Source organism: Ceratina calcarata, unplaced genomic scaffold (assembly GCF_001652005.2).
Source record: "Ceratina calcarata isolate Rehan_Ccalc_2016 unplaced genomic scaffold, ASM165200v1 scaffold145, whole genome shotgun sequence".
Lineage (NCBI taxonomy): Eukaryota > Metazoa > Arthropoda > Insecta > Hymenoptera > Apidae > Ceratina > Ceratina calcarata.
In genome coordinates this window covers 161,599-187,205 of record NW_017135664.1, presented here as the reverse complement: position 1 = coordinate 187,205, position 25,607 = coordinate 161,599, and the positions used below count along the sequence as shown (strand labels likewise).

Genomic DNA, 25,607 nt, shown 5'->3' with positions numbered 1-25,607 from the left:
CAATAGGGATCCCTTTACTTTACGTGTTTCCTCCTTCCCAACCGCCGCCGTACGTAACGAGCTACGTAATATACTCGATACACAAAAGAAAGGATCCAGGTAGATACATAATTTCGCACCAGATGCGTCTTAAGGATATAATGTTTCCCGGAGGCTAGAGTCTCGATACCTTCCGCACGTGCCGTAACTCCTATGACTTGATAAAAAAAAACCACCCACGTATCTTATTTCCATGATGATTAAAAAGGAAAGTTTAGGGTTGGCGTCATTACGTAGTGAATATCCTAATTTCTGTTGACGTCACCATTTCTACAGAAATTATAAAAACGTCTCATTTTGAATAAATATCTACTAAAAATTTTATCGCAATCGAATTGTTCGGTCCACGTTGAGGACTCGTATTGCGGAATTTTTACTATAACTCGTTACGTATATTGGTAGCACTTACTTAATTACCGTTCAATCCGCGATTTCGGATTTCGATTAATGCGGAACAAGACCGCAGCGGTTCTCACGAAGCAATCATCGTGGAGAGCCTTCGTGCTAGGCGACAGTATACGTGCAAGTGTACGTAATAAGATCGCTATCGCGTGGTGGTCACGCCGGTAATTTTCATCTGAGACTTGTTTAATTGCGCGCTCTCGTACGTCGCGCCGTCGTGAGAGAGCTGCATTAAGGACTAATCTACTTGGATTGCCGACGGAGATAGTGTAACTGAGTTCAGCCTCAACCCTTTTATGTAGAACGTTCGGCAAGGTCCGTGTAATCTTAAGAAATTTTGAGAACTACGAAGTGCCTCGTGTATGCACGTTACCTGAAGAAATGGAGCAGTGCACTTAAGAACCATAAAGCATGCTTGCGCTTTTGAATTTTCATTAATTGCATAGTGAAAGCGAGTGCCGCGCATGGGAGTCGTTTAGCTTAGGTATTATTTAGCGTGTCACAGAATCCTTGGCAGACTGTCATTCATGTGTCACCCACGTAAGAGAAGAATACGAGTGTTCTCTGTTCTTGCACCCTTCGTCTGTCTGACGAGCACAATACGACCTGATCATCTAGAAATTGCACTTTAGCGCATCTGTTAAAACGAGATCAACCCGTGCATTATGAAACAGATCTTTTCTTCAATATCGATCAGTAGTTCTGTTTCGTAACTCTAATCGATGGATCTGGGCAACGAGTGCACGGGGTGTGCCACGCCTTATTACATCGTGTCGGGTAAATGATTGCCAGAAAATTGCAGTTTCCGATGGGGTAGCGTTGTGGCTCGGATCATTTTCCCGTCTCTTATCGCAGTCCACCTTCTTCGAGAAGATCGATACGTTTACTTCCAAAGTTTCTACGCGGTGATTACGAGGCCAATGCGTCGCACAGCACGCCATTTCTTTGGACCAATGTAAAAAATACTGAGGCTTTTATTATTTGAACAAAACAGTTCAATAATTAGATTTTTCGTATAATAAAGAATAAATTTTCGCATTTGTAACACATAAATAAATATAGAAAAAAAATTGTTTTCAAGAGAAATTGCTGTCTAGATTCTAAGTTGAGAATGATGATTAATTTCGTATAAAAATCAAGCGGTTTAATAATAAATAGCACAGATTCGCTTTCCCCTCAGTATCGAAGTCACGGATCTGCTTGTAAAAATTTCACTCGAACCAGGTACAAGTTTATAGGCGGTTTTTATGCCTCCGTTGATTGCATGCTCAGCGAACCTGACAGCGACTGTTTTACGGTACTTTATACTTGAGCGTGAAGTTATCGTTAATTGCTTATAATAATGCAACGGTTGCCGGGCTCTCATAAATGAATATTCGTAACGTAACGCGTCACGAGATTCCTAGTTCCATTTAATTCGTTGCACACACCTGTGGCGAATGGACCGTGCTGATTACGCGTGCTCGCGAAAATGAAATTAATCCTTGCCAGGTTTAATCCTCAAATCGTTTCGTGACATTTTCATCTTGAAAAAAGTTGAACACTTTTTAATAATAATTCACGAGGTAGAATAACGCTCGAGTCGTTGCTATTCTTTTTAGTCCAGTGGTTTAGTCTTTCGGTCGATACCGAAAAATTTGCTGGGAAAGTTCTCACAGGAAAGGTTGTACGTTATTGACAAGCGTTTAATTGGTTTCACGGTAAATTATAGATTGTGAGCACGCCGGTTTCTCTGCGCTTACTCGAATCGACGTCATGTGGTCTGTGCGAGGGGTACAGGTATTCCCATGACCGTGAAAGTGTAACTATCATCACGCAGGTTTCTGTAACCGCTTAGAAACATTAAGCTCGATCTCGTTCCTTTTGAAAACGATAGCAAAATTAATTAGCCGCTATTAACTGTGCATACGAGAGGTGGAAGGAGTCATTCTTTTCACTGACAGGCTCGCGTACGTAGTTGGATCGCAACGTTTTCTGCTTTATTACGTTGCGCGGCATTCATCGAATTGAATGATGCCTTTCATACGAAACACGCCGGGGCACGCCTCATTATACAACCGAAGGAGATGCGAAAGGGATCGTTCGAAAGGGCCCACCTGTTGCAACCACCACGCTCTTCGCCTCGCTACATACGCTGATCGACCCTCTTCAAGGTCTAAGAATTTCCATAGGGGATAACTTCGACGTGTAGTAAATGTCTCAATTTCTGTTCACGTCACAATTTCTACTTACTCGCTTATTTTCCTATGATTTAAAAATCAGTCAGTAAAAATTGTGACGTGAACAGAAATTGGGACATTTAATATAAAAAATCTATCGTTATCCTAGAACGTTTTTCGAGTAAAGCAGATTCCTTTAGATTCGTTTAAATCTCACTAAACATATTCCTTTTATCTTATCAATTGATAGATTCTGGTTTTTCATTTTACAAAACCGATGTTCATCGGTGCTTATTTGAGACCGTGGCAATTTATGCCCATACGTGGACTAGTGTCGGCACTTGTAGTGAAGCACCTTTGTAATTTCCATGGGTTCCGAAACACCGGCTAACAATAGTGTTCGCGATACGGATAGGGACACTCGTTAAACAAAAAGGCCACTTCGGTCCCGAGTGGACGTCTGTACTTTTTTTTTGTCCCTGAACACCACCTGTCCGTGGGAAATATTATTGGCACGGAAATCCTCTGTTAACGAACCCGTACGACAGAATTAACGCATGATAACTGATGACAGAATATCTTTGTCCTAGGATACGCCTAAGCATTTACTATGTACGAAAATTTGATAAGAATTCTAAAACTGTCAATAAAGATCAATAAATTTAGTTATATTTTACGGTATATTCTAAGACTTGGGATGTAGTTTATTTCAAAACTTTTTATTAGCCGAAACAGCTGGTTATTTCAATAGTACAGATATCCTTGGTGGACGAATGTAATAGAGATAGAAACGCAAGTCATCCGAACATCTGTTTTCTCATCTTGTCCTCCGCTTTCGTGTCAAGGAAATAAATACACTCCTCCTCCGCTATAACAGTTATACTATTTTAATCGAACCCTATAAATCCATGGCTCCTCGTGGCCATCTCGACCAATGTCAGAAGTTAATTGCTCTCGAATTCCATAAATCAGTCGACTTTGCACGATACAATAAACGAAATTGACTTCGGCTGGAAGAACAGGAAATATATTTGACGTTCCTTATAAAGTAGAAAATGAGATCGTACATCTTGATTAATGCGTTCTAATAAGAAGAATTTTTTATAAACAGGCTGCAAATTCAATATGTATTCACTTTTGACATTTTATATAATTTCATGAAAACAGCGTTTATACATATTCTGTATACTATGATAAATGCATAAGATATGCAACATAGTTATGAATATTAATTACATTTATGAAATCGAGCTATGCTCGTCAATGGAGAGTCGAAGAAATCCATTACGCGCAGCTGCTTATTAAATCGACAAAGGACATGCATGGAAGTTATGTCCAAATGCGGTACCAAAAGTAACCGTATCAATAACGTGTATTCCATTTCCTAGCGTGACTGGAGATTTTGTATGCGACTGGCACCCTTTCGGTTGCTCGTGGCCTGCGTTAAACAAGGAAACCGAAGAAGGGGAACGATGTTATTGCCTGGTGGTAGTAAAATATGGTGTAATAGTGTCCCGCCGCGAGCATACTTAGCTAATTAAATCGAGAAGGATACTTCCATTAAGATTAAGTTACCGTCGAGAGGAATCCAAATATAAAAATCCAGTACATAAAAATGATGGTGTGTAGTCGAGTCCACGAATTCAATGTTCTGATGTCTGAATATCCAGAAGGGTCCGCGGATAGACGTACATGCCAAGATAAATGGCACGTTAACGGGGATTGCCGAATTCGATACGGAACGAGGAAATTCTATAACGCGCTGCCCTGTGGCACGCGTGTACGAAAGACACCGAGAGTCCCTGACTCGATACGGTAAATAAGCGATCGCACGGTGGCCCACGCAATGGCTAATCGAATTCGTGGCTCGAATGCGTGATCAAACATCGTCCGAGAATTCTCGTGATAATTCCATCGATAACTCCCATTGCTCGCATCACAGCACAGTCAGTAATTAGACTACAGATTCTTATGCAAAATGAATTACGTTTATCATCGTATTTAGAAATGCCTTTCATGTGCATGACTTTAATGACGACAATTACTTTAGATTTCATATTCAAATTTTTTATATGAATGCATAATGCGAAATGTTCGCGGATTTCGACACCTGTAACTTCTTTTGCATCGTCATTTGTAGGGAAACCTTCAATTATCCACGCGAAGTGGCGACGTGGTCTGGTTATGCGGGTGCGATATTGGTATTCACGGTCGAATCGCGATGTGTTTTAAGGTCCTTTCGCATTGCCAAACCCCCATTCGATTCACGAACATGCACGATAAAAATTAATGCGCCCTTGACTATTTTCGTTTCGCAAGCCAATGTATGTAGATACGAAGTACTGTTTGAAATTATCCTTCATGTATTGTTTTCATGATTGATACTCGACTGCTTAGTCACAGTCACTTAGTCGATGCTTTGCGATTATGTACACTTACATATCTGTGGTATTTTTCATACAACTTCGTACGGAAAAGTAATATGGGCTGTTCGAGGCTGTCTAAGTGAACAGTTTTTTGATAAATGCGCTAAGAATTTCTTTCAATCATCTCTCTCTCTCTCTCTCTCTAAGTAAATAATTATTTATTTCGAATGGTATTTCTGATCAATCTTGTACGTAGGAAGCATACGTTATCCAGATTTCAAAATTATGTTAGATATACGCTAAAATAAAAGTATAAGGAATCTCTTCTTGCATATTTTTAACGATAGTATGAGACTGAACGAAGCGTCGAAGGAAAGACATTTCATATGCATCAGCATAGGAGCTGCACGTGGTGCCCCGAGGCATGCTCTCGTAGCACACGAGAGCAAAACCCCAGCTTTCTACCACTACGGCGTTACAGCCCCTACTGGTGCGCAAACGCGTGACCATCAGGGGTAAAATCTTGGAAATGGGATACATGGTGGGGCAGGCAGCGCGAATCCCAGACCGGAATCGTAGCCGGGGAGCGTTCCCGTAGGGTAGGGTCGTAAAGGTGGGGAACGACGAGCTACACACAGCGAAACGGAAACGTGGAAGTGGGGCACGTGCCAACTTATGCACCTCAAAGGTGCCGCTCGGTGGGGAATGCCGTGTCGGAGGGTAGGGGAAATATGCATCTTGGAGCGCAGCGAACGGAGTTTTAGATTAGTCTGCGAGCAGAGTCGAGCGAGTATATGCGCTTGCGTAGCCCTCGGAGAATTTTCTCCTCGTTTTCCTTTCTTTTTCCCATTGCCCCCACCGCCTTCCTTGCAATCTTCTTTTCTTTACCCTTCGACGTTTCCTTGGTTCAACGTCTATCCAATCTCCGAGGGTCTACGACCGTCTGCTCCGCTTTCCCCCCCCGACCGATTCGACACGTTGTATTGAAATCGCCGAAGCAATTGTTCGAGCCGAGATCAGGACCCGAGACGTCAACCCGGCCAGATTGAGTTGGGAAACAGAGCGAGGAAACTGGAAATACGAATCACAGAAAAACAGAATTCGCTGAGCCAGCCAAACACTGAAATTACCACTGCCACTGTGAGTACAATACAAAAAACAATATACGTTCGAACATGGTGCCTGTTAACGATCATCGAAGGAGGCAAGATCAAGGAAACACTGCGATCACGTCCGTCAGATGCGATTATCAACCGGTCGGAAAATTCTATTCTTGAAATATTGGAACGATGGATTGTCAACGTCGTCGAAATCGGTAATGGGAAAGCGAAGCCCTCAGTCATCAAGGGCTTGTGTAAATAAATCTGTACATACGATATTTATAATCTGTACGAAAAGAGAGACGTAGAGTACTGATGCTAAAAGTACAACGCTACTCACGTGCTCGGTGGACGAGAAGCCACTTCGAAACTGGCCAGTAGTCAATTGGTGCAACCAAATGACGTACAGAGTAGCACGCTCGGTAAACAGTATTCAATACCATGAAAAATGAGAAGATTCATAATGAGAGAACAACCTGGACCTATGCAAGTAATTCATATCATATCATATCATCTACGATGGAATCCATACGATTTACCTGGACTCATCTCGCAACAAAAACTGTCACCCTCTTTCACTGGATGAAGATTTGACGCTATTGGTACGCAGATTATTTTAAATTAATGTCTCATCAATATATTATATTGAGTATATTATTTCTGTGTCAGTTCCAACGATTGATTATTGGCATTGTAAATATACTTTTAAATCAGTCCTAATTCTACTGTATAATTTATAGAGATAGTCCTAGTCATACTTGCGTTTAAGATTTCAATAGTCGAGTACTTATTAAGTTATCCTTCGAAGATGTATCGGACACCGAGCAACGGATTTAATTAAGACCTATTCATTTAAGGGAGCATAGTGAGACTTCAAGTAATTTTTCACTTTTCGGTTTATTCATCTTGCGTTTAAACTAAGAAAAGGGAAGTATGTAAAGGAACGACAATACTTAATATTTAATTTGAGATTAATAATGATCTAGTCAAGGAGTGATACGAATTTAATGTTCAGTGCAAAATCAAAATGTAGAATCTAGTCAAAGGAAGAATCTAGTCGCGATCTAGTCGAAAAGTCATATTAAGTAACTTGTCTAGTCAGTAAATAACAGAATCTAGTCATCGTTCGCCGATCCAATTGGTGCCACGGATTTCAGCTTAGAAACAGATTGAACCCCGATTATTAGAATCTAAAGAAGCAAAAGGATACGTACTATAATTTAATTTCGTGCAGCATCAACGGGGCTGTGTGTACCCATACTTTCGTTTAGGCTTTTGTTTCTAGTCAGCCATACCTCTAGTCATCAGGTTTGCATATTGAATAAGTAACATAAGTACCTGTCGATTCATATTCTAGGAAGAATATGCAGGCCACAAGTATATGCAATTCTTGAAAATTTTCAAATTATGTCGCGTGCCATTAATTTGCTTGAATTCTTACATTGCAAAATAAATATCCGTGTATACGCTGCCATAAAAATGAAATTCGTCGAATCATTTAGATACGTAATAAATATTCGCTTTCAGTACGAGTCGAGAAAAGAATCGATTTAAGGAAATCAATATGAAATTACAAGCGTTTAGATAGTGTCTAGTCATACGCGTTAGAATACCTTATTCATAATTAATTAATTTAGTGAACGTATTGAATGTATGATCTCTTTTTCTATTTATTTCGGGAAATGTGCCAGTGATTATATTAATATGAAAATCGTACTAGTTTCCACAGAGATGTTTGAAAATAAACTTTAAATACTAATTAAATTTTCGCAGTACAGACTTACAATTAGACTCAGAAAGTTAACGAAGATATAACTTTTTTTGGAAATTCGTACGATTTGCTAGAATTTTATTAACATAATTTATAAAAGTGTCCCTAGCGGTAGCTATTTATTTCTTAAGGCTAAAATATATTATCCATTCCTTAATCATTTTAAATCGAAAGAAGTGTAATGATTTAGTGCAAAAAATGAAAACGCTCTGACCCGGCGAAGTATTACGCGGCTGTGTTTAATAATTAAGAGAATAATTTTATGAGTTAACTTACACTTCTTTTTAACACCTGAAAGTACAATTTTAATTTTATTTGGAGCATCTAGTCCAAACATATCGACTTCGGTCGATGTGTTAAATCTGTATACGTACTTTGGTTTAACTTGCGATAACATAAGAATTAATTTAATCAGAAGCTACAACGAATTCTAGTCGACATATTTAGTCTTTAAGTAATAAGGTACACCACATATAATTTATGCCAAAAATTATATATTTAAGAGTGATATCTAGTCAATGAATCCACGGGCACTAACTCGAACAGTTCAATTCAATCGGTTCCGAAATAGAGCAATGACCAAAATCAGCGTTTGATCGCAAACTACAAATTCTACCGTGCTTAACACGCGTTGCAGAGTCTTATATTTTATCGTGCAATTTTGATCTTTTAATTTTAGAAACTTAGTAGAGTAGATGATCTCAGTCCGTGGTCCCTAAATCTAGTCTAAATAAATAAGAAATTAATTTTATTGAAATTTAATTTAAAGTATTTGTAATGCAGAGTCACTGCACTTTATTTGTAGCTACAAGATAGTAAACGTATTTTAAATACAGTATCTTCTATACTGGAAGAAAATATTAATTTGTTAAGGTAGTGTATGAGTACTCTAATTAACTTTTTATATATATTAATCATTTAGATCGTAATATTATATTATCATTTTCATCGTCTATAATCATACTTCGTTAAATTGGTTTGTCATTATTTATACCGTGTGTTGTGCGTGTGGTTTTCAAACATTTATTTATTCAATATTTATTACAATTTCATAAACATATTTATTATCTAGTTTGCGTGTTACGTGTGTGCAGTATTATATTCAGCGTATTTATTGATCATTGAAAGTGTGTAGTCGATAATTTCATTTATAAACCATTTCTGATTGAAACTGAGAGAAAAAATTTTAAAAAGCATATTTGTTTGTAACGGCCGCAAATAACAATATTTAAAAGACAATCGTTTCCTCAAATTATCCCAGCACTTCGAATAAAATTTCAAGTGCTACATGTATTTTATTTATTATAAGAAGAATCATACTTTGCATGGTTTAGCTTGTACAATCCTTCATAGTCTTCTCTCTGAGGAGAGATTACTGAAGGGGTCCTATACAATTTCCTTCTAACTGTGTTTTGAGCTCCATTGGGCCTCATGCGCTGTCCCCACGATTACATGAATAAATTTGAATGATCGCGCAATTTTATTGTACGCCTTCGCTAGGTGTCACTAGCGTACAGTTCGTGCTGCCAGTAGCTGCCAGTGCCTCGATGCGCATGTAGTTAGGATTCGTTCGTATAAATTGGCGAAGTGTCTTTTTACCGGTTATAATTTCTTTTTCCGTTGCATTAAAATACATTTCACGTTTCGTTCGAACATCAATGAGTACGAATAAATATTAAGAACAAATATATCAATTTCTGTATGAACTAGTGAACATGTTTTTGAAGAATCCGTAATTAAAAATCGGACACCGGTAGTTTCTTGGACACCACGAACAGAAATATTGAGGTATGTAAAAAACATTCGAATGTCTCGATTTTTAGTCTTGCTTCCCTGTCTCTAATGCCTTCTTCAACGTAATCGGTTGTATGCGAACAAATTTTATTTGCGATGCAGAATTAATAAAACTTGATCACTTTCTTAAAGCATCGCCTTTCGATCGTTCAGATTAAGATATTCAGGCAGAGTAGATTAGGGTGTCGTTCTTCTGTTTGTCGATTTAGGATTCGATGTTTATGAAATGATTTGTCATTTTAATACAATAATTCTATAGTAAAATGTGCAAAATAATCTTATACGGTGGCAACGATTTCTCCTGCTTCTTTTATACTTTCTTGATCCTCTGCGCTATGGGTGATCTTCACGTAGATAATATATGCATACGTATAAATATAAAAAAGGAAGCGTCGCAGACTGTTGGGTTGCGATCGTGTATTTAGGAGTTGTTTTATTTTATCCATTGCTACGTGTATACTGATTTCATTCATATAACACATATAGCCATCCACGTGATCAGTCACTAACACATACATAATTTAAGAGCGTATACTATACTAAGAGTCTAGCAAGTCTAGCTTGAAGTTAGTTCCTATAACGTTTTAAACAAGGATTGTTTAATATGTGTATAATACGTATTTAACAAGCTAATAAGTAAATAATGTTTTCAAACGTTGATCACCATTCAATGATTGTGAGGCTCAACAAGGGATAACAATTCTACTTAGTTTTCAAGTAACCTCGAATATTCGAAACACATGTTTATTATTTTTAAATACGTGTAAATAAACTAAACTAAGATGATGCTGTCTAGGAGGTATAATGTATTGTTTAGAACAAGAATGGCTTGCACGGCTATTCTTACGAACGATTTGATGTTTCGTACATCTAACCTGCATAAAAACTGTGTTGCTCATTCTTATTGTATAGCAAATCCATATGTAAATAAATTTAATGTAAATACTAGAAGCCTGAGTAGCACCGTCGATGGAAATATTGTTGAAGATCATAAAACGAAGATATTGACAGTGAACGCAAGTGTTGACAGCAATGATGTATCATTAAATTTAGTGATATCTATCATTGATGATTTCGAAAAGAACGATAGCAGTATAACAGAAATATCAAGTCTGATGCTCTTGTATTCATGTGGAAGCATGCTAAAAAATGAGCCACTAAACATACGCCAGGAATTGGTAAATCGTGTTTGGAATCTTTTGAAGAGAGCGAAATGCCAGCTAACGATAAATCATTATCACGCTTTGTTACAATCCTACATTGATAATGATCAGATGATTGACCAGAATCAATTTTTGGAGGACATGACCGTCAAACCAGAATGTGATACGTATTCTTTATTATTGAGAGTACCGAGCACAGACAATTCTGGATTCGCTGATTCTATTCTATCAAAGTTAGAACAGAACAGTCTGCCCATTGATCAAAAAATTTGCAATGCATTGATGCATGCCTATGCTATGAGTGGAAACGTGGAAAAAATTATTAGAATCGCACAGTTAATGGAAGAAAAAAATGTCGAAGGGTTGCCTTCACTTGAAACTAATTTAATGTATGCTTATGCAAGAAATGGTGATATTGGAGCCTTAACTGATGCTTTAAAGAACACTGTGCTGCCTGTACCTCATATTATGAATCTTGTTAAGCATCTCAGTTTATCAAAAAATGGAATGCATATACCAACTGTTTTAAATCATATCCAGTCTGTAACTGTTAAAAGAGAAGATTTCATTAACACCGTCCTCCAGCTTATACATGCAGATCATGTTTTGGATGCGTATGAAATAGTTACTCGTGTTCCTCTAGATGAAAAACTTGAAGACGCAAGGAAAGCGTTGCTGTCACAATTTTTAGAGACAATTATTAAAGCCAACAAGAATCGAAACACGGTCAAAAAAATTGTCAACAGTATAAAAGAAAATTATTCATATCCAAACATTTGGAACAAAGTGATTGAATTGGCTGTGGAACAAAACGGCGAGGAACTGGCTTTTAAAATACTCGATGAAATGAAGGCAATGGGAGTCACTCTTAAAGCGGAATATTTTCATCCTCTATTTTTATACATTCAAAAACAAAATTTTAAACGTGACATATATCCTGTGTTAAAATGGATGCATACATTAGATGTTGAAATTGATACTGAGACACTTGTAAATTACGTATTTCCATGTATCGACCTTAGAAATGCTTGTACTGAAGCTAGAAGATTGTGTAATCACGGTGTTAAATCGGGTAATTTAATAGAACCACTTGCAAAGTATTTAATAGATTCAGGTAAATTGGCAGATAGCATGCATCTATGTACAGTGTTCAGAAAGAAAATAGACTGTCAGCCTATATTACAGTCATTGTATGAATATTATAGAGAGACGAGTAATATTGATATCTGTATAAATTTCTTATTTCATATAACTTACAACGGTTATGGTTTCACTGCAATGTTTATAAACAAATTCTTAAAGGACTCCAATAAACCAGAGATCATTGATGATTTATACAAATTTTTAATCGCATCGAAACATTATAAAGCAATAATATCTATCGTCGATGCAAAGTACATAGAACGCGAAATTTTAAATCTCGATCTTACCAAGGATTTTAAAAAACAATTGTTACTCTTAATCTCTAACATCAAGCAAGATGTAACGGATAATTGCAATACTAAAGCATACATTCATCCGCAGTATATGAATCTGGATCAGTTACGCGCGCACTTCGATGAACTTAAGGCGAAATCTAAAAATCATCGAGGTACCTTACGAAGATTGTTCATGGCAGCTTGTCATCATAATCAAGTCGAATTAGTAAATCAACTTACGCAAGAGATGAACACATGTAAGTTCGATTGGACGGCGGGTATGAGATTGAATCTGTTTGATCATTACGTGAAGAATGGAAAGATCGAGGAAGCTTTATCCGAGCTGACTGAAATCCAATCTAAATTTAAAGATTGTACAATTGATAACTTCAAAGTTCTACGTTGCGCGATATTATTAGTGAAATTAGGTAGAATAGACGACGCTCTTGATATAATAAATAAGTGTACTTCGGTAAATCATAAACCGGACGCACATACACAGATTGATGATTTACTGTTCCTGATGATACAAAACAATTCTGATCACACGTCTGCAATGGCTACTAGTCTCGTTAACAGAGGATATTATACCGATACGCTGTATGTGTTCAGGTATTTAATTATGACTCAGTTATTAAGAGGTAATATAGAACTTGCAATAGCATTATTCACAAGCTGCGTTAAGGATTTTAATAAAACGCCAGCAAAGCAAGAAGTTTTAGTAGAATTAATGAAATTAAGTTCAAACCCGTCTATGAAATCTGACTGTGATTGCCTAGTGGAGAAAGTCTACGAACTCATAAAGAAAGTTCATGGAAAAAGAATAGCTGATGTAAATCTTTTGATAGCATTTGCTCTGTGTGATAAAGTGCTAGAAGTAAAAGATTTATTAAAGGTAATTACGTCAGTAATAGTTGTAACTTGTACTTTTTTTAAATCAATACTACAGTCGCGCGTGAAATTAATTTTTCAGACGTCTGTTATACAAGATTTTCTTATATCACGACAATTTGCGTATTTAACAAACGATGATGTTATGAAAAGTACATTAGTAATTTTAAAAGTACTTGACAATAAATCACAAATATCTCCGGAATTTTTATGTAATACAGTTTTATGTATATGTGGTAAGTCAGTTTTGTTACTATGTGACATACATACACTATATAACAAGTAGACATAAGAAATATTCATTTAATTTATTTTCATACACAGAAAATCGAGGTGATTATGAGCATGCTATGGAATTAGAGAAACAAATGAAGGAAAAGAATATAAAAATCGATAAGTCTTTACAAAAGAATTCTACTAAAATTCTAAAATCTAATAAATACCCTGTTCCACCAGTGATAGTTGACAAAATAGAAGGAAACGAAATTGTGCAAAAAACTAATTAATAAACGGTCTTTAAATTTTCTTTTAACATGGAGTTATAAGTATTTATTAAGCCAAAGGTATCTTTTTTTATTGGACTGTAATTAGCGCGTTCTTTTTCTTTAACGATAAAATCTTCAACCTTTTTATGTTCTTGAATTAATTTCTCCATAGTATTCTGTAACATATTGATCTCTGCATATACGTCATAATGTTCCAATCGTTGTTTTATTTCATTATATTTAGACTGAATCGTTTTAAATTCTTCTTCATGTGCTAGTTCCTGTTCTTTCAACTGTTCACATTCCGCTATCAATTGCGATTGTTTCATAGCTAATTTAGCCTTTACACTATCCAGATCAGAAGTTACGAACTCGTTCTCTTTGTCACGCATTTTTTCATTAAGATCAGTGAATTCGCTTTTAAGCTTCTCCTCTAGTATCTCCATTTCACTAAGAATTTGTTGTAGTTTTAAATTCTCTTTCGTCAATCTCTCAAAACTTTTATCACTGTTCGTATACTCGTCATTGAAAGCTGGGAAACTGTTTATTAAAGCCATTTCATCGTTTCCTGCAAAATCGATGTCGATGTTTAACACACTTGAAATATTCTCCAGATATTTGACTACAGTGTTTTCTAATTTATACAATTTTTTCGTTTCATCGTCTTTATTTTCGTCGAAGGAAGTCATAAACTGTTCGATCATCTCTTCTCGTTTACGTAATTCTTTGTATTTCACTTGCTTTTCAGATTGTGTATCCTCTAAATCTGCTTCGAGTTGCTCAAGATTTTGTTCAGTTTCCTGCATCCGTTTCTTCTTCTCAGCCAACTGAGCTTCCGCGGCTGCAATGTCCATATTATCCTGTCTTATTTTCTGCAACAGATTTTCTTTTTCCTCTTCTGGAGAAATTCTGTGCTTCTCTTCCTCTCTCAACTTGTCTCTCTTCTCCTCTAGTTCTATTATCTTGAGATGTAATTTAACTGCCTCCTGCTTTAAAGGAGACAATGTTATTTCCTCTTCCAAATAAAGTTGCTCCTTGTACAACTCGTCCAATTCTCGCTGCATTTCATTTGCTTTCTCTTGTAATTTTACTTTCTCTCTCAATAACTCCTCATATTTCTCTCTCGTACCAGAATCCATATTCTCTATAAGTCGCTCCGTTCTCTTTCTTTCATCTTCCAACTGTTTCTCTATCTTATTCATCTTCTGCTCCAGCTTCTTTCTTTCCTCAAACATGTTTTCAATTTTCACTAAGTTTTGCTCATTCTTAGCTGCAAGTTCTTCAATTTCTTCTTCAATATATTCTTTCCCAATATCAGATGTCATTTTATCCACCACAATATTATAATCTGCCAGTTGTCCCTGTAAAGCTGTCAGCTCTGTAGCTAAATCTTTAGCTCTCTTATCATAATGCGTATAAGTAGCTCTTTCTTTATTTTGCTCTTCAATGTCTTTCATAATAACATTCATTTCCTGATTCAACTCTCTCATTTTCAATTGCATGAGTCCAATGTAATATCTCTTATCTTGGATTTGCCTGTAAGTATAAATTCATTTTGTAGATGCATTTAAAATGTAGAAATAAAGATTTAAATACCTTGTCATTGACAATCCTCTAGCAGTACCTGGTCTAATACCAGCTACCCCGTGTTGGGTAATTGGTCTTTCCAAAACGTTTATGTTCATTTGACCTGGCATGGAAAATCCCAAGTTATGAGCTCCAGAACTGTTCGAGCTAATTGTGCTCAATCGTGAAGTTCCTACAGACGTCTGATTGAACGTAGCCAAGGATGATGATGGTTGCCTTACCAATACATTTTGACTAGGTGTACCAGGACGAGTACTCCCTGGAGGAATATAAAATTCTCCTGACTCATTTTTTAGTCCTCTGTAAAATCTGTCAAGCTTGCTTTGTGGCACACTCGTCTGTGGTCTCTGCATAACTATGACTTATTTAAAAAGTTTTATCACTTTATTAGATGCAGTCACTTCAAATATAAGTGAGACTGCTTAGCTCTGAGACCAATGTGATTCTTTTTGTTTACATTCTGTTACTATAGAAACTGATCATATATATAATTGTATAAGCAAAAATATCTAAAATTAAGGAATAGGGAGATCATAATAAAATGAGAGGTTTGTGAGTTATACATTTATGTAAATTCACGTTACGTATTTTCAAACAATATTTCTTTTAGACTAATTTATCAATGCGACCACCGGTAAATACCGAGGAGATACTTTCCTCGGTTCGGTAGGTAAAAATTCGTGTCCGTATTTCGACGAAATCCGAGAGGTAGCGGTAAAGTGACGTTAGAGCAGGGTGAACAGTTGCTAAGCAACAAAGGTGACGCGCGTGGCGATCAAGTGGCGATGTTACATACACACCGTCGGTGACGGTGACGGCGACGCTGACTGCGGTAGCGACGCCGGTCCCCCAAACTTGAATTAATATACGGGAGTCCAAGAATATCTTCAGTGTGCCTCGGGATAGCCAGAAACCGATCGGTGTTACTACAGAAACTTACAGCCGCGGCTACGTTCACTCGTGGCATCGTTTATTCGTTTCCTACGCGTCGCTCTGTATAAAACGGTCCGCCGCTCACTCGTTCGTTCCGCGTACGCTCGTGCTCGCACTGGCATTTTCTTTCTGTTTTTTTTCCTCCGCTCCCCTTCTCGCTGCCCGTTCGATCACGCTGGAAATCGCATGCACGGCTGGCACATGTGTCCGTCGATAGCGCATCTAGTGCAGATCGTAGAAAAGTATCCGCGCTGCCCGGTAAACCGGTTTCACCGCGATCAAGCGGTGACCTCCTCGTGCACCCGAGAATGCTTTAAACTGTGACAAGTATTTTGTGCTCACGTCCGTAGATACTGTTTGCCCGTGCGTGCGTAAAAACGCGGAACAACAACAACCTCGCCGGAATTTCGACTTCGGGATTGAAACGCCGTTGCCGTTAGTGCGATATGGACGAAGAAGAAATCGACGGTGTGAAATCGCCCATCAAGAGGCTTGGCTCCACGCGGAAGCTGCTCGTTTTTAACAGTAAGTCTCAACCACGCACTTGTCACATTTCTCTCTTCACTCCCCGTCCTCATCTCCTCTTTCTCTTCTTTCGCGTCTCGCATTCATTCACTCGCACATCTCTTCATCTTCTTTTTTTCCCCTTTTCGCTCTCGGAGAAAGCGAACTTTTCCATTTGACATCCTGGTGCCAATCGCGAGCCAATTATTTTCTTACAATTCATAAAAATATTTTTATCCGCGTGAGAATCGAAATTTACACGCGGGCCGCAGTTCGAGTCGAAGAAAGGCAAATTGCCTTGATGAAACGCGTTCCAACGTCCATTGGGATGCGTGCATCTGCTCGATTGACTGAAAAAGTATAATACGTTCTGTTCATCCATCGATAGAACAGCCTGTCTGATAGCGTTTTTATCCTTCATTTTAATATACGGTATGTGCCCCGGCACGTTTTACATGGGAAAAGTTTAACGACTCTATGGCGAACAGATGTTAAAAAAGTTTGTTAGTATGTGCAACCAACGCGACCGTTGCAAGTGCCGCGGCACTATTGCTTTCAAAGAATGACGCGGTACATATGTTGATGTTTTTATTTCGAAAACATTGTATATTTGTGCATGTTGGCATGGTCCGTGTGTATCCCTAAGGAACAAGATCAGAACAGTACGGTTTGTGCAACAGAACGTCTCGTGTTACTCGCTGCCAAAAATGCTTAAATCCACAGAATTGTTACGTTCCTAAACAAACGAGTGGGGACAATATTTTTGAACCAGCAGTGCGAATTCTACTTCGTTAAGCTATCGAACGCGTTTCGTAGTCGTACGTCGCGTCGCGGCACCGCGAATTGCTATTATCAACCTGAGTAAGCATTGTACTAGCTGGGTAATTGAGTTGGGACTATTACACCCTCCGTGGAATGCTGGTGCATTGGAAGGTTGCGCTAGGCATTCCTAGTTTACTGCCGTGTATGTACTTGAGTTACGTTTGCATATGTTGTAGACTTCGCTTTCGCGCATCGAATGCTTACAGTACAAATTGCTACGCAGGCGAGCTTTTAATTTAAAACGGAAGAAATTCGTTTTGTTCGATTACCGAACGATCATGTAATGCTTATCGACGGACGCTTGGACGTCTCACGGTTGAAATGTTGGCACGTCACACTTGAAATTGCTACGTCCGCATATTAAAAGTCGTGGAAAGCAACAGGAATGGGTTTCACGGTATTCTACTACGTGATTCTCGACACTTTTAAAAGTGTCTGTATTCTTTCTCTACCATATATTTTATATACATTTCTAATTTCCAAACGAAAGTTCTTACCTTCGATTCAGTGTACTATTACAAGGCATATCATGTATAAGTCCGTTCGATAGAGAATGCCTCGAGAAAGAACGCGCGCGTACATCGACTGCCCATCCCCGTTTCCGTTTACAAACTTGCAGGCTTGTTTTTTTATTTTATTTTAACACGCGTTCCCTGTTCCCATCCCCTTCTATTTTCTCAGAGGCCGATGCGAACGTGCATCTATACGTTCTTTCATTCTTCAACACGCAGGCGCACATTCTCGTTGTTAGCCGCTACTCCTTCCACATAGTCATGCGTGACTGCGTCGACCGTTTCCTCTATACATTCTGACTTTTTGTGTTTATACTCACTGGGCTGCAATATTGTCTGTTTTAATATCGATTTCGTAGACCCGCCGCTGCCTGCGCGATGCTTGTCAGGCCGGTTAGACGCCTCGATCGACAGACACATTTGCAATTCTATTTACCCGCTAAGAATAGCTTAACAGAATATCCCATCGTAAATAATATTTATCGAATTTCATTTTCGATACGCGTCGTATCGATCTGTTCCATGAACGCGTTACGGTTGTCTCTTTCAATAACCCAAACTATGTTTTCGATTCGACTGACTTTTCCCCAATCTATAAATACCACTAACTTTCCTTCCTCCTCCCGAGACTCGGTTAGAACTGTGTACATCCGTACGAATAGTGGCGTGTAATTTTTTGGTGCACACGTGTAGCAGGCCATTTATTTCAGTTCAGCTCATTAGGCTTCCAGCAGGATCTAACGATGGGATTACAAAGAAACAACCCGGCCTCCCGTACGTCTCTTTATCATTGTTAGATTAATTAGCCCGTAGCGTGCGTAAATTGTGATCTGGGTGCACGACGTTAACCATTGAGACGAGCCGTTAATTGAGATGAATCGCGTGAAAATAGGATCGAACGCATTAATTCGCTCGTAACAATGATCGGATGTCGTGCACCCTGCGGGTGGGTTCATATTCTGAAAAACAGTTGCGGCGATGTAACGAGCACCGTTCACCGGATCGCGAGGCAGCCAGCGAAAATGTCACGGATTGTTCGACGGCACTAATGGAACTCGCAAACGAGCTCTAAAGTTGCACCAGTGACATTTAACGTCGTCGGTGGAAGAAGATATTCGTTGCAGTTTAAATACGTGCAGTCTCACGGTATTGGGATAAAATTAGACGAAGGACCAGATCAATTTACATTTCCGATAACGAGGAGCTATGAAGATCGCGGGCGAATCGATTGGTTATAACTTGACACGAATCCGTCGGGTCAACAAAGAGTTTTGGACGAGCGGCGCGGTAAGAATGCCAAGTGGTATTGGATTTGCACGGTTATCTGGACGAAGGTCGGAGCGATCTGTGGCTTTAAAATAGCGGTACTACGTAATGATCACATGAATAGAGATTCAATTTTAGAATAGTACACGCTGAATGAACGTCGTCTAATAGACCCGAGCCGTCTGCTGATTCTAAGGACGTTTCGCGTTAAAATTACCATTCAGCAATTAAAAACTGAAGGTAGCCAAATTGCCTTCGCGGTGCTTGAGGCAATTAGATGTAAATGTGATCCTCCGTCGCGCGGCAGGGGTTCGTAGAAATGATTTAAAATTTGAATTGGGAGAGGAATGACATTGGCTGGTGCTTATTCACCATAAGGTTAGCGACATCAATGAAATGGCGCGGTATCTCATTGAACCACTTGGCTGACCCTGCCAATTGCGAATGCGCTTAGGTTCAGAGTGCATTTTGCATAAGTGCCTCTACGATGTTTCAGATTTAATATCTACACACGCGGGGAATGAATAAAAAGACGCGTGGTTTGTCCACAAGATTTATTTCAACATCGACCGCTACGTAGAATTCTGAATCCATTTAACTAGGTGGGTTTGTCAATTAATCTTGTTCGGTCGAGTGACGTTAAGTGATCGTTGAAAAAGTTAAACGTTTGTTGACCGACCGAGAGGAGACGCGATTAGACAATGCGGAGCCGCGTGAAATAATTATGGCAACACGAATGGTGGCGCATTTCCACGTGGTACACGGCCTCGGGAGGAGACGAGCACACGGGCGCACAGGGAATATGTAACGTACACACACGGTGGACACGTGTATATATACTCTCCGGTTGATCAGAGTCACAGTCACGGTCACGCTTCGAGGGTTGGACGAGCCTACATATATAGTACGCCACGGTGGGAGAGCAACCCGGTGCAGTACGGAGTGTAACTATGCAACGGGAGAGACGAGGACGAAGGCAAAGAGAGAGAGAGAGAGAGAGAGAGAGACAAAAGCGATGGCGCGAGTAACGCTCATTGATTCCCCTACCAGCAGCGCGGTCATCTCTTTCGCACCGTTTCGCCTCGCTTTATTGCTATTATTTCATCTGTTTCCGCGACGTCTCTTTCCCGCTCGGGCCACTCGTTAAAACCGTCTCCCTCTTCGGGAAACGGTTTTATCTCTGTCGCTCATTCCCCGCGCCGTCTTTGTCCACCTTGCAACACGATATACTTTTCGCTCGACGCTTCCACAACGGTATTACGCGATTCAGTTGATTTCGAAACGTGTAAGTATCGGGAGCGCGGAATTTCTCTGGCAAATCGGTTTTCTACAGTCCTGTCCTCCTTTTTCCGTTTACAAGTGAAACGCTTTCAACGTAGAAAGTCACAGGCCAATTCGGCTTCGACGGCTACGAGCGGTGTTCCCTTTTCCGCTGTTTTTCTTCCCGTTCCCTTCCGCGTTGCACCAGCCAACTCGTACACGCCGTTCCCCGGTCGGGTGCGTATCGCGGAGCTGTCGCGACGCCTCCACCACTGTGGGAATCGTCGTTTTGAGGACGTGCCAGTGATCCACAATGGGGAAAGCAAAACGCGCCAACGAACACGCAAAATAACCGCGTACCTTCCGTTCAGTTTCGACTTTTCCTCGCGCGCGTCCGCTCGCCCGCCGAAGGTTCTTCCGTCACATCGTTTGCGATAGCATCTTCGCTAATTGTAAGTTTGATAACCGTGTAAGCCTTGAACACGTCGAAAGGACGAAAGTGTCGAAGCAGGTGACACGCGTAATGCTAGGAAGCTATCGTATGTATATCGTACCGTGTAATCGCGTGCCAAGATTGTGCACTAATATAATTCAGCGTGCTGTTTTATCGCGCACGAAAATACGATAATCTTCCGTGTCAACAGTCACGAGTATGTATGCCATGTTTACTGCTCACAATTAATATCGCCTGTAGATGTATGTACTACTCAGTCCAAATATGGAGACCGGATTATCAATGTCGGGCAATTGATAACTCTTTCCTTGCGTACGATCGGCTTAAATAGGAAGTAACATTTTATTCCGCGATTTATGCATCGTCGTGCGGTAGAAAGTTAAGTAGGAGCGGACAAAGAGGCGGAGGGCAATTGGATCCGGTGACTTACGACTGTCCGTTCGAAAAATGCTCCCCTGGACAGGAGCCCAAAACGTTGCACGGCAGAGGAGAGGAGGAAAATTTAATCTTTATCGAATATCGTATTTTCGAGGCGCGGCAGCGGAGATCGGTCGGGCTAAAGTCATCGGCCAAGGTACTTACTTACGTATATACACGAGAGAGAATCCTCCGCGCGTTCTGGAGGATGCAGGGGGTGGCGAGTCGGCGGAACGAAGAGGGAGAGAACGAGGGAGAGCGCGCGAGAGGAACCGGTGTGCATGGAAGTATATACACGGCGTGGTGTGTCGGCTGTGGCTCGTCCCGATGGAAACGAGGGAGAGAAGACGACGACGACGAGGAGGATGCCAGAAAGGAAGGTGGGGCGAGTGCGGAGGTTAGAGCACCGGTACGGAACCGACTGACGAAGAAGGAAACAGAGGGATAGAAAGGGAGAGGCGGACAAAGAGAGAACGAGTCCGAAGGGGAGGGAGCCGGTCGGTGCGAGCGAGAGAGAATGAGACCGAGAGAAAGAGAGAGAGAGAGAGAATCCGGTTGCCTGGCGACGAGCCATCTAGTTCGATCCCAGCCAGCCGACCAGCCACCCTCTGGGCGCAGGAGCAACGAGAGAAGGCGACTACCTTTGCCTTCGTTTCCTTTTTCTTGTCATTCTTAACTTTCCTGGACCGTGTGCCGTGCGTCTTTGTCCAACCGGTCCGCGCGTACTGGTCAGTACACACATCCTTGTCCACCCCCCGTGTTCTCTCTCGCGTGAACAACAGATAATACGTCGGTTCTCGGTGTACCGTACCAACGGTGTAGGTGATGGGTTTCAGTTAGTCCGGGAAGAGAGAAGTGCGCACGAATTTCAAGGCCGGCAGAGCGGACCGGGCGGGCGCTCGGATTGCGTTGCGTGCAAGCGCGTGTGTAGTGCCGAACGGCGGTGAAAAAATTCGCTTCGACTACTTATACAGTGTTTCGTTTCGTACGTGAGGATGCGAGTGGTCCTAAGAGCAGCGAGCTGTGGGGGGAGTCACCCCTAAGAGAAAGAAGCGAAGGAAGAGAGGAGAGCACGGCCATCGGGCGGGAGACAAAGAGAGCAAGCGGACGAGCTCGAGAGAGACGGGGTGCAGGAGTGGTACGCATACGCGTACGCGTGGATGTTCACGCACATGACGGAATCAACCGGCGAACGGTGCTCGAGACGATGATGAACTGATAAAAGAGGAAGAGAATCTGCGAGGAAGATGACGTTCGGTCCTCGTGGCTTGCACCGCGGTATGGTGATCGATCAACTTCTGGATGTTGCCCTTCGCCGGAGCGCTACGAGCAAATAAAAACGCGGTATCTACATGAAATGCAGGAAAGAATCGTTACGGCGTCACGGTAACTGGAGTGTGTAAATGCTGCTCGTGAATCGAATCGATTCCACGATTGACGAAAACCGCTGGACCGTTCCAGAAGCGGTGGTGCATCGCCGGAAGCGCGTTCTGGAGGAAAGCTCGAAGATCGACCAAGTAGAAATTTCTACGTACTTGGTCGAGTCGGGCGAGGATTCGCTCTAGATTCTCAGTGAACGATATAACGTTAATCGATAATCAACGAGCCACTCGAGATCTCGCGGTAATTGCTGCATCCGAGAAATGTTTTAAAAAAAGAACCAAGGGAGGACGTGGCCCATTGAAAGAGCTTGCCAACTATAACGGATCTCGGGTCTCTTTTTTCACCCTATTTCCCACCGCCTCGACCCTCTCTTCGTCTTTTTCTTCTGTCTCTTGCTCGTTCGTTCGTCACAATCAACGTGAATCGACGTCTGCTGCAACATGTTCCAGTGTATTATCCAACAGAGGAACGGATGGATTCATCCTCCTAATCCAGACTCGAAGGACGTTCTTCCAGGTATGACGTTCATCCAGACAAATTCTTTCGCCTCCTCAAATAGTCAAGAATGCAGCTATATTAGACCGGACATTGTACCAACCCTTTCAGATCTCAAATGTAAATAGTACCTTTCTTTCGAATTCGCTCACTTCTCTTTAATTTATTTATTCACGTTCAAAACTGTAACTAGAATATTTTATTCAACGCCATGAACAATCGTTACGCAAGTTTCTTTACGGTCTCATCACCCCGGTCATTGTAATATAATTCTCATAGGCTGTTCACGGCATTTACATAAAACCAATCTAAAGGGTAAAGAGAAAAACGAGGGTTGCGCATTTCCGTTCCAGTAGAATCGAGTATCGGGAATTGATTTGCTCCGTAAAATTGTCCTATGACGTTCCTGCGCTTTTTCTCTCGTCCCTTTGTATATTGTTCGTTTTATTTATAAGCATCTCGTACACTTTGATTTGAATATTTTTGCGCGCATTAAACCATGCGTCCTCCATTTGTTCATTCGTACCACGGCTCTCGCCACGGTGCGTTTGTACAATGTGTGCGTTATACAATATTGGAAATTATAGATATGCTGACATTCAATGCCGGCGTATAGAATGGTGCGAACATTCGTATAAAATGTATAGAATTTCTTTCGTCGCGTCGCCTGCGCGCGAGAAAATCGGAGTAACATCGAACGTCAGAATGATCGTCTTACAGACTCGTTCAACGAATTAATTAATAATATGAAAAAATGATACGTTAAATTGCTCGTAGGTACAGTTGCCGAATTTCCAACGATCTTCCCGAGAAATTGGCATCTGAATTAATTACTAAAATTATCCAAGGCCCCCGAGTACACAATTAAGTTCTCGAATCTCGGAGGGGCCATTCGATCCGCGATAATTACGTTCGCCGGATGGTAATTAGAGTACGTCTTTCATTTCGAGCTTTGTCTCCGGCGTCTGTTCGAAAGTGGTTAGAAACAACGTTGAGTGTGCTCGCCATTTTTTCTCTCACTCGTGTCCGCCTCTTCTCTTGAGTTGAATGCACCGCAAATGGCATTCGCGGCTCGACTCCCCGTGTACGTTTTCGCGTCGCGATCGGATTCTCCGATTACGCGCTCCTTTCGTCTGGTATTCTTCAGCCCCCCCTTAATCTGTCCTCTCACACGTTAATTGGAAGATGATGAGGATTCAACGCACGAGGGACCTACTAGTTCTTGAATATGTAGGAGGCGTACATGGAATAGTTTGCACGATTTGACGAGGGTCGATTGTTTCGATAGGGCCGATAATTGCACCGGCAAACACGTTCAGCTCGCCGGAATGAATGAATGGGTGTGCCAAGGCAATTTGCCTGTGCAGCTTACGTCCGCGTAGCCACCGTTCGGAGCCGATTCTTTTTTCGAGACTGTATCAAAACGAAATCACGCGTTCCGTATCCGTTCTCTGAACGCTTTCGTTCTTACCATATGGCGTACAAAGCTCTAGCGGCTATTATAAGCTTCCGGTTGTGGCGTTTGTGAAGGTCCCCACACCGTGCGGCGGAGAAAATCAAGGGAGACCCATATGGCTTCCTTGTTGGTCGCCACTTCAAATTTCTCTTCACGAGAAGGGGGTCGTACCGGGCGTACCGAGAAGAATTATTCATAGAGGTTTCGAAGTCGCTCGCCTCGAGAATCGTTAGTCCTCTACGCGTGATTGCGACGATTTGTTCGAGAGGCTGGAAGAAATCTTGATAATTGGCGCCGAGTACACGGCTAATGGGCAATTTTCGCAGCGAGACCGTTCAGAGGGCATCGCACTATCGTTCTTCAGTCTGCTATCGTAGTTTTCATTCAGCTGTGCACACGCGTTTCCATACACATGCGAGCCGTGCACCGCGACACCGGCGTGTATTGGAATTATGATAACGAAAAGCGAACTGAACTGGTCGGCGACGCAATAACCATTTGACGCTTCCCTTCAATTTGTGCAGGAAGGAAGTTGATAGAGGAACGTTGCGCTGCATAACAATTTATGTGCGTACGGCTCGCGTCTCGACGGTTTTCTATCCTCGTCCAAAATATCGTCCAGACTTCGAATAATGAGGAAATTTTTCAAACAGTTTTCCAATTGCTTTTAATCGTCGAAACCCGATCTTGTTGCTTTCGATAAGAAGCGACGTTAAGGATGTATTGGCTATACAGTCAATCCCAAAAGTTTATGTGCCTTAGAAAAACGCATTTCCTATAATTAAAAAGAAATCAGACGTCGGAAGAATAATGCTAATAATAAATAGCTACGTGCTAAAAAGTATAGAAGGAAATATCCAATTAAGTATTGACGCTGACGAAAATTTTTTTTTCTTCAAAATATCGAAAATTTTTAATCAAGAATAGTGC

General features: G+C 40.8%; 3 protein-coding genes across 13 annotated transcripts in view; 2 read left to right on the top strand and 1 right to left on the bottom strand.

The window, feature by feature from the left end:
* Nucleotides 1–25,607, top strand: part of LOC108631000 (SLIT-ROBO Rho GTPase-activating protein 1) — a 57,258-nt gene that overhangs the window by 16,019 nt on the left and 15,632 nt on the right. The window contains exons 1-2 of one of the 9 annotated variants that reach the window (XM_018034671.2): nt 20,505–20,924; nt 22,318–23,242. The exons of 1 other annotated variant lie outside the window; for it this stretch is intronic. In XM_018034671.2, coding sequence (XP_017890160.1) covers nt 23,167–23,242 — 76 coding nt within the window. In that variant the 5' untranslated portion in view covers nt 20,505–20,924; nt 22,318–23,166. Of the gene's footprint in view, nt 1–16,448; nt 16,634–17,512; nt 17,577–20,504; nt 20,925–21,556; nt 23,243–25,607 lie in introns of those variants that run through there. 7 more of the 9 variants (XM_018034663.2, XM_018034645.2, XM_018034721.2 and 4 more) reach the window with 7 other exon arrangements.
* LOC108631105 (leucine-rich PPR motif-containing protein, mitochondrial) lies at nt 10,134–13,635 on the top strand. 3 transcript variants are annotated; one of them, XM_026818883.1, is made up of 4 exons: nt 11,720–11,866; nt 12,319–13,107; nt 13,186–13,339; nt 13,428–13,635. In XM_026818883.1, the coding sequence occupies exons 1-4, from the start codon at nt 11,819–11,821 to the stop codon at nt 13,607–13,609; spliced, it is 1,173 nt and encodes a 390-aa protein (XP_026674684.1). In that variant the 5' UTR covers nt 11,720–11,818; the 3' UTR covers nt 13,610–13,635. The 3 variants fall into 3 exon arrangements, with proteins under 3 accessions (XP_026674682.1, XP_017890307.1, XP_026674684.1); XM_018034818.2 differs by having other exon boundaries at nt 10,136–13,107; XM_026818881.1 differs by lacking the exons at nt 13,186–13,339; nt 13,428–13,635 and having other exon boundaries at nt 10,134–11,866; nt 12,319–12,446.
* Nucleotides 13,606–16,315, bottom strand: LOC108631114 (intraflagellar transport protein 74 homolog). The gene is made up of 2 exons (XM_018034831.2): nt 15,185–16,315; nt 13,606–15,124 (listed from the first exon to the last, which is right to left on the bottom strand). Exons 1-2 carry the CDS (start codon nt 15,526–15,528, stop codon nt 13,606–13,608), a joined length of 1,863 nt encoding a protein of 620 aa, XP_017890320.1. The 5' UTR covers nt 15,529–16,315.

Coding starts and splice junctions, on each gene's coding strand:
- LOC108631105 (XM_018034818.2), top strand. CDS start 10,414: ATGATGCTGTCTAGGAGGTATAATGTATTGTTTAGAACAAGAATGGCT. Junction 13,108..13,185: donor AAGTAAAAGATTTATTAAAG/GTAATTACGTCA, acceptor TTAATTTTTCAG/ACGTCTGTTATACAAGATTT. Junction 13,340..13,427: donor TACAGTTTTATGTATATGTG/GTAAGTCAGTTT, acceptor TTTCATACACAG/AAAATCGAGGTGATTATGAG.
- LOC108631114 (XM_018034831.2), bottom strand. CDS start 15,528: ATGCAGAGACCACAGACGAGTGTGCCACAAAGCAAGCTTGACAGATTT. Junction 15,125..15,184: donor AGAGGATTGTCAATGACAAG/GTATTTAAATCT, acceptor TTATACTTACAG/GCAAATCCAAGATAAGAGAT.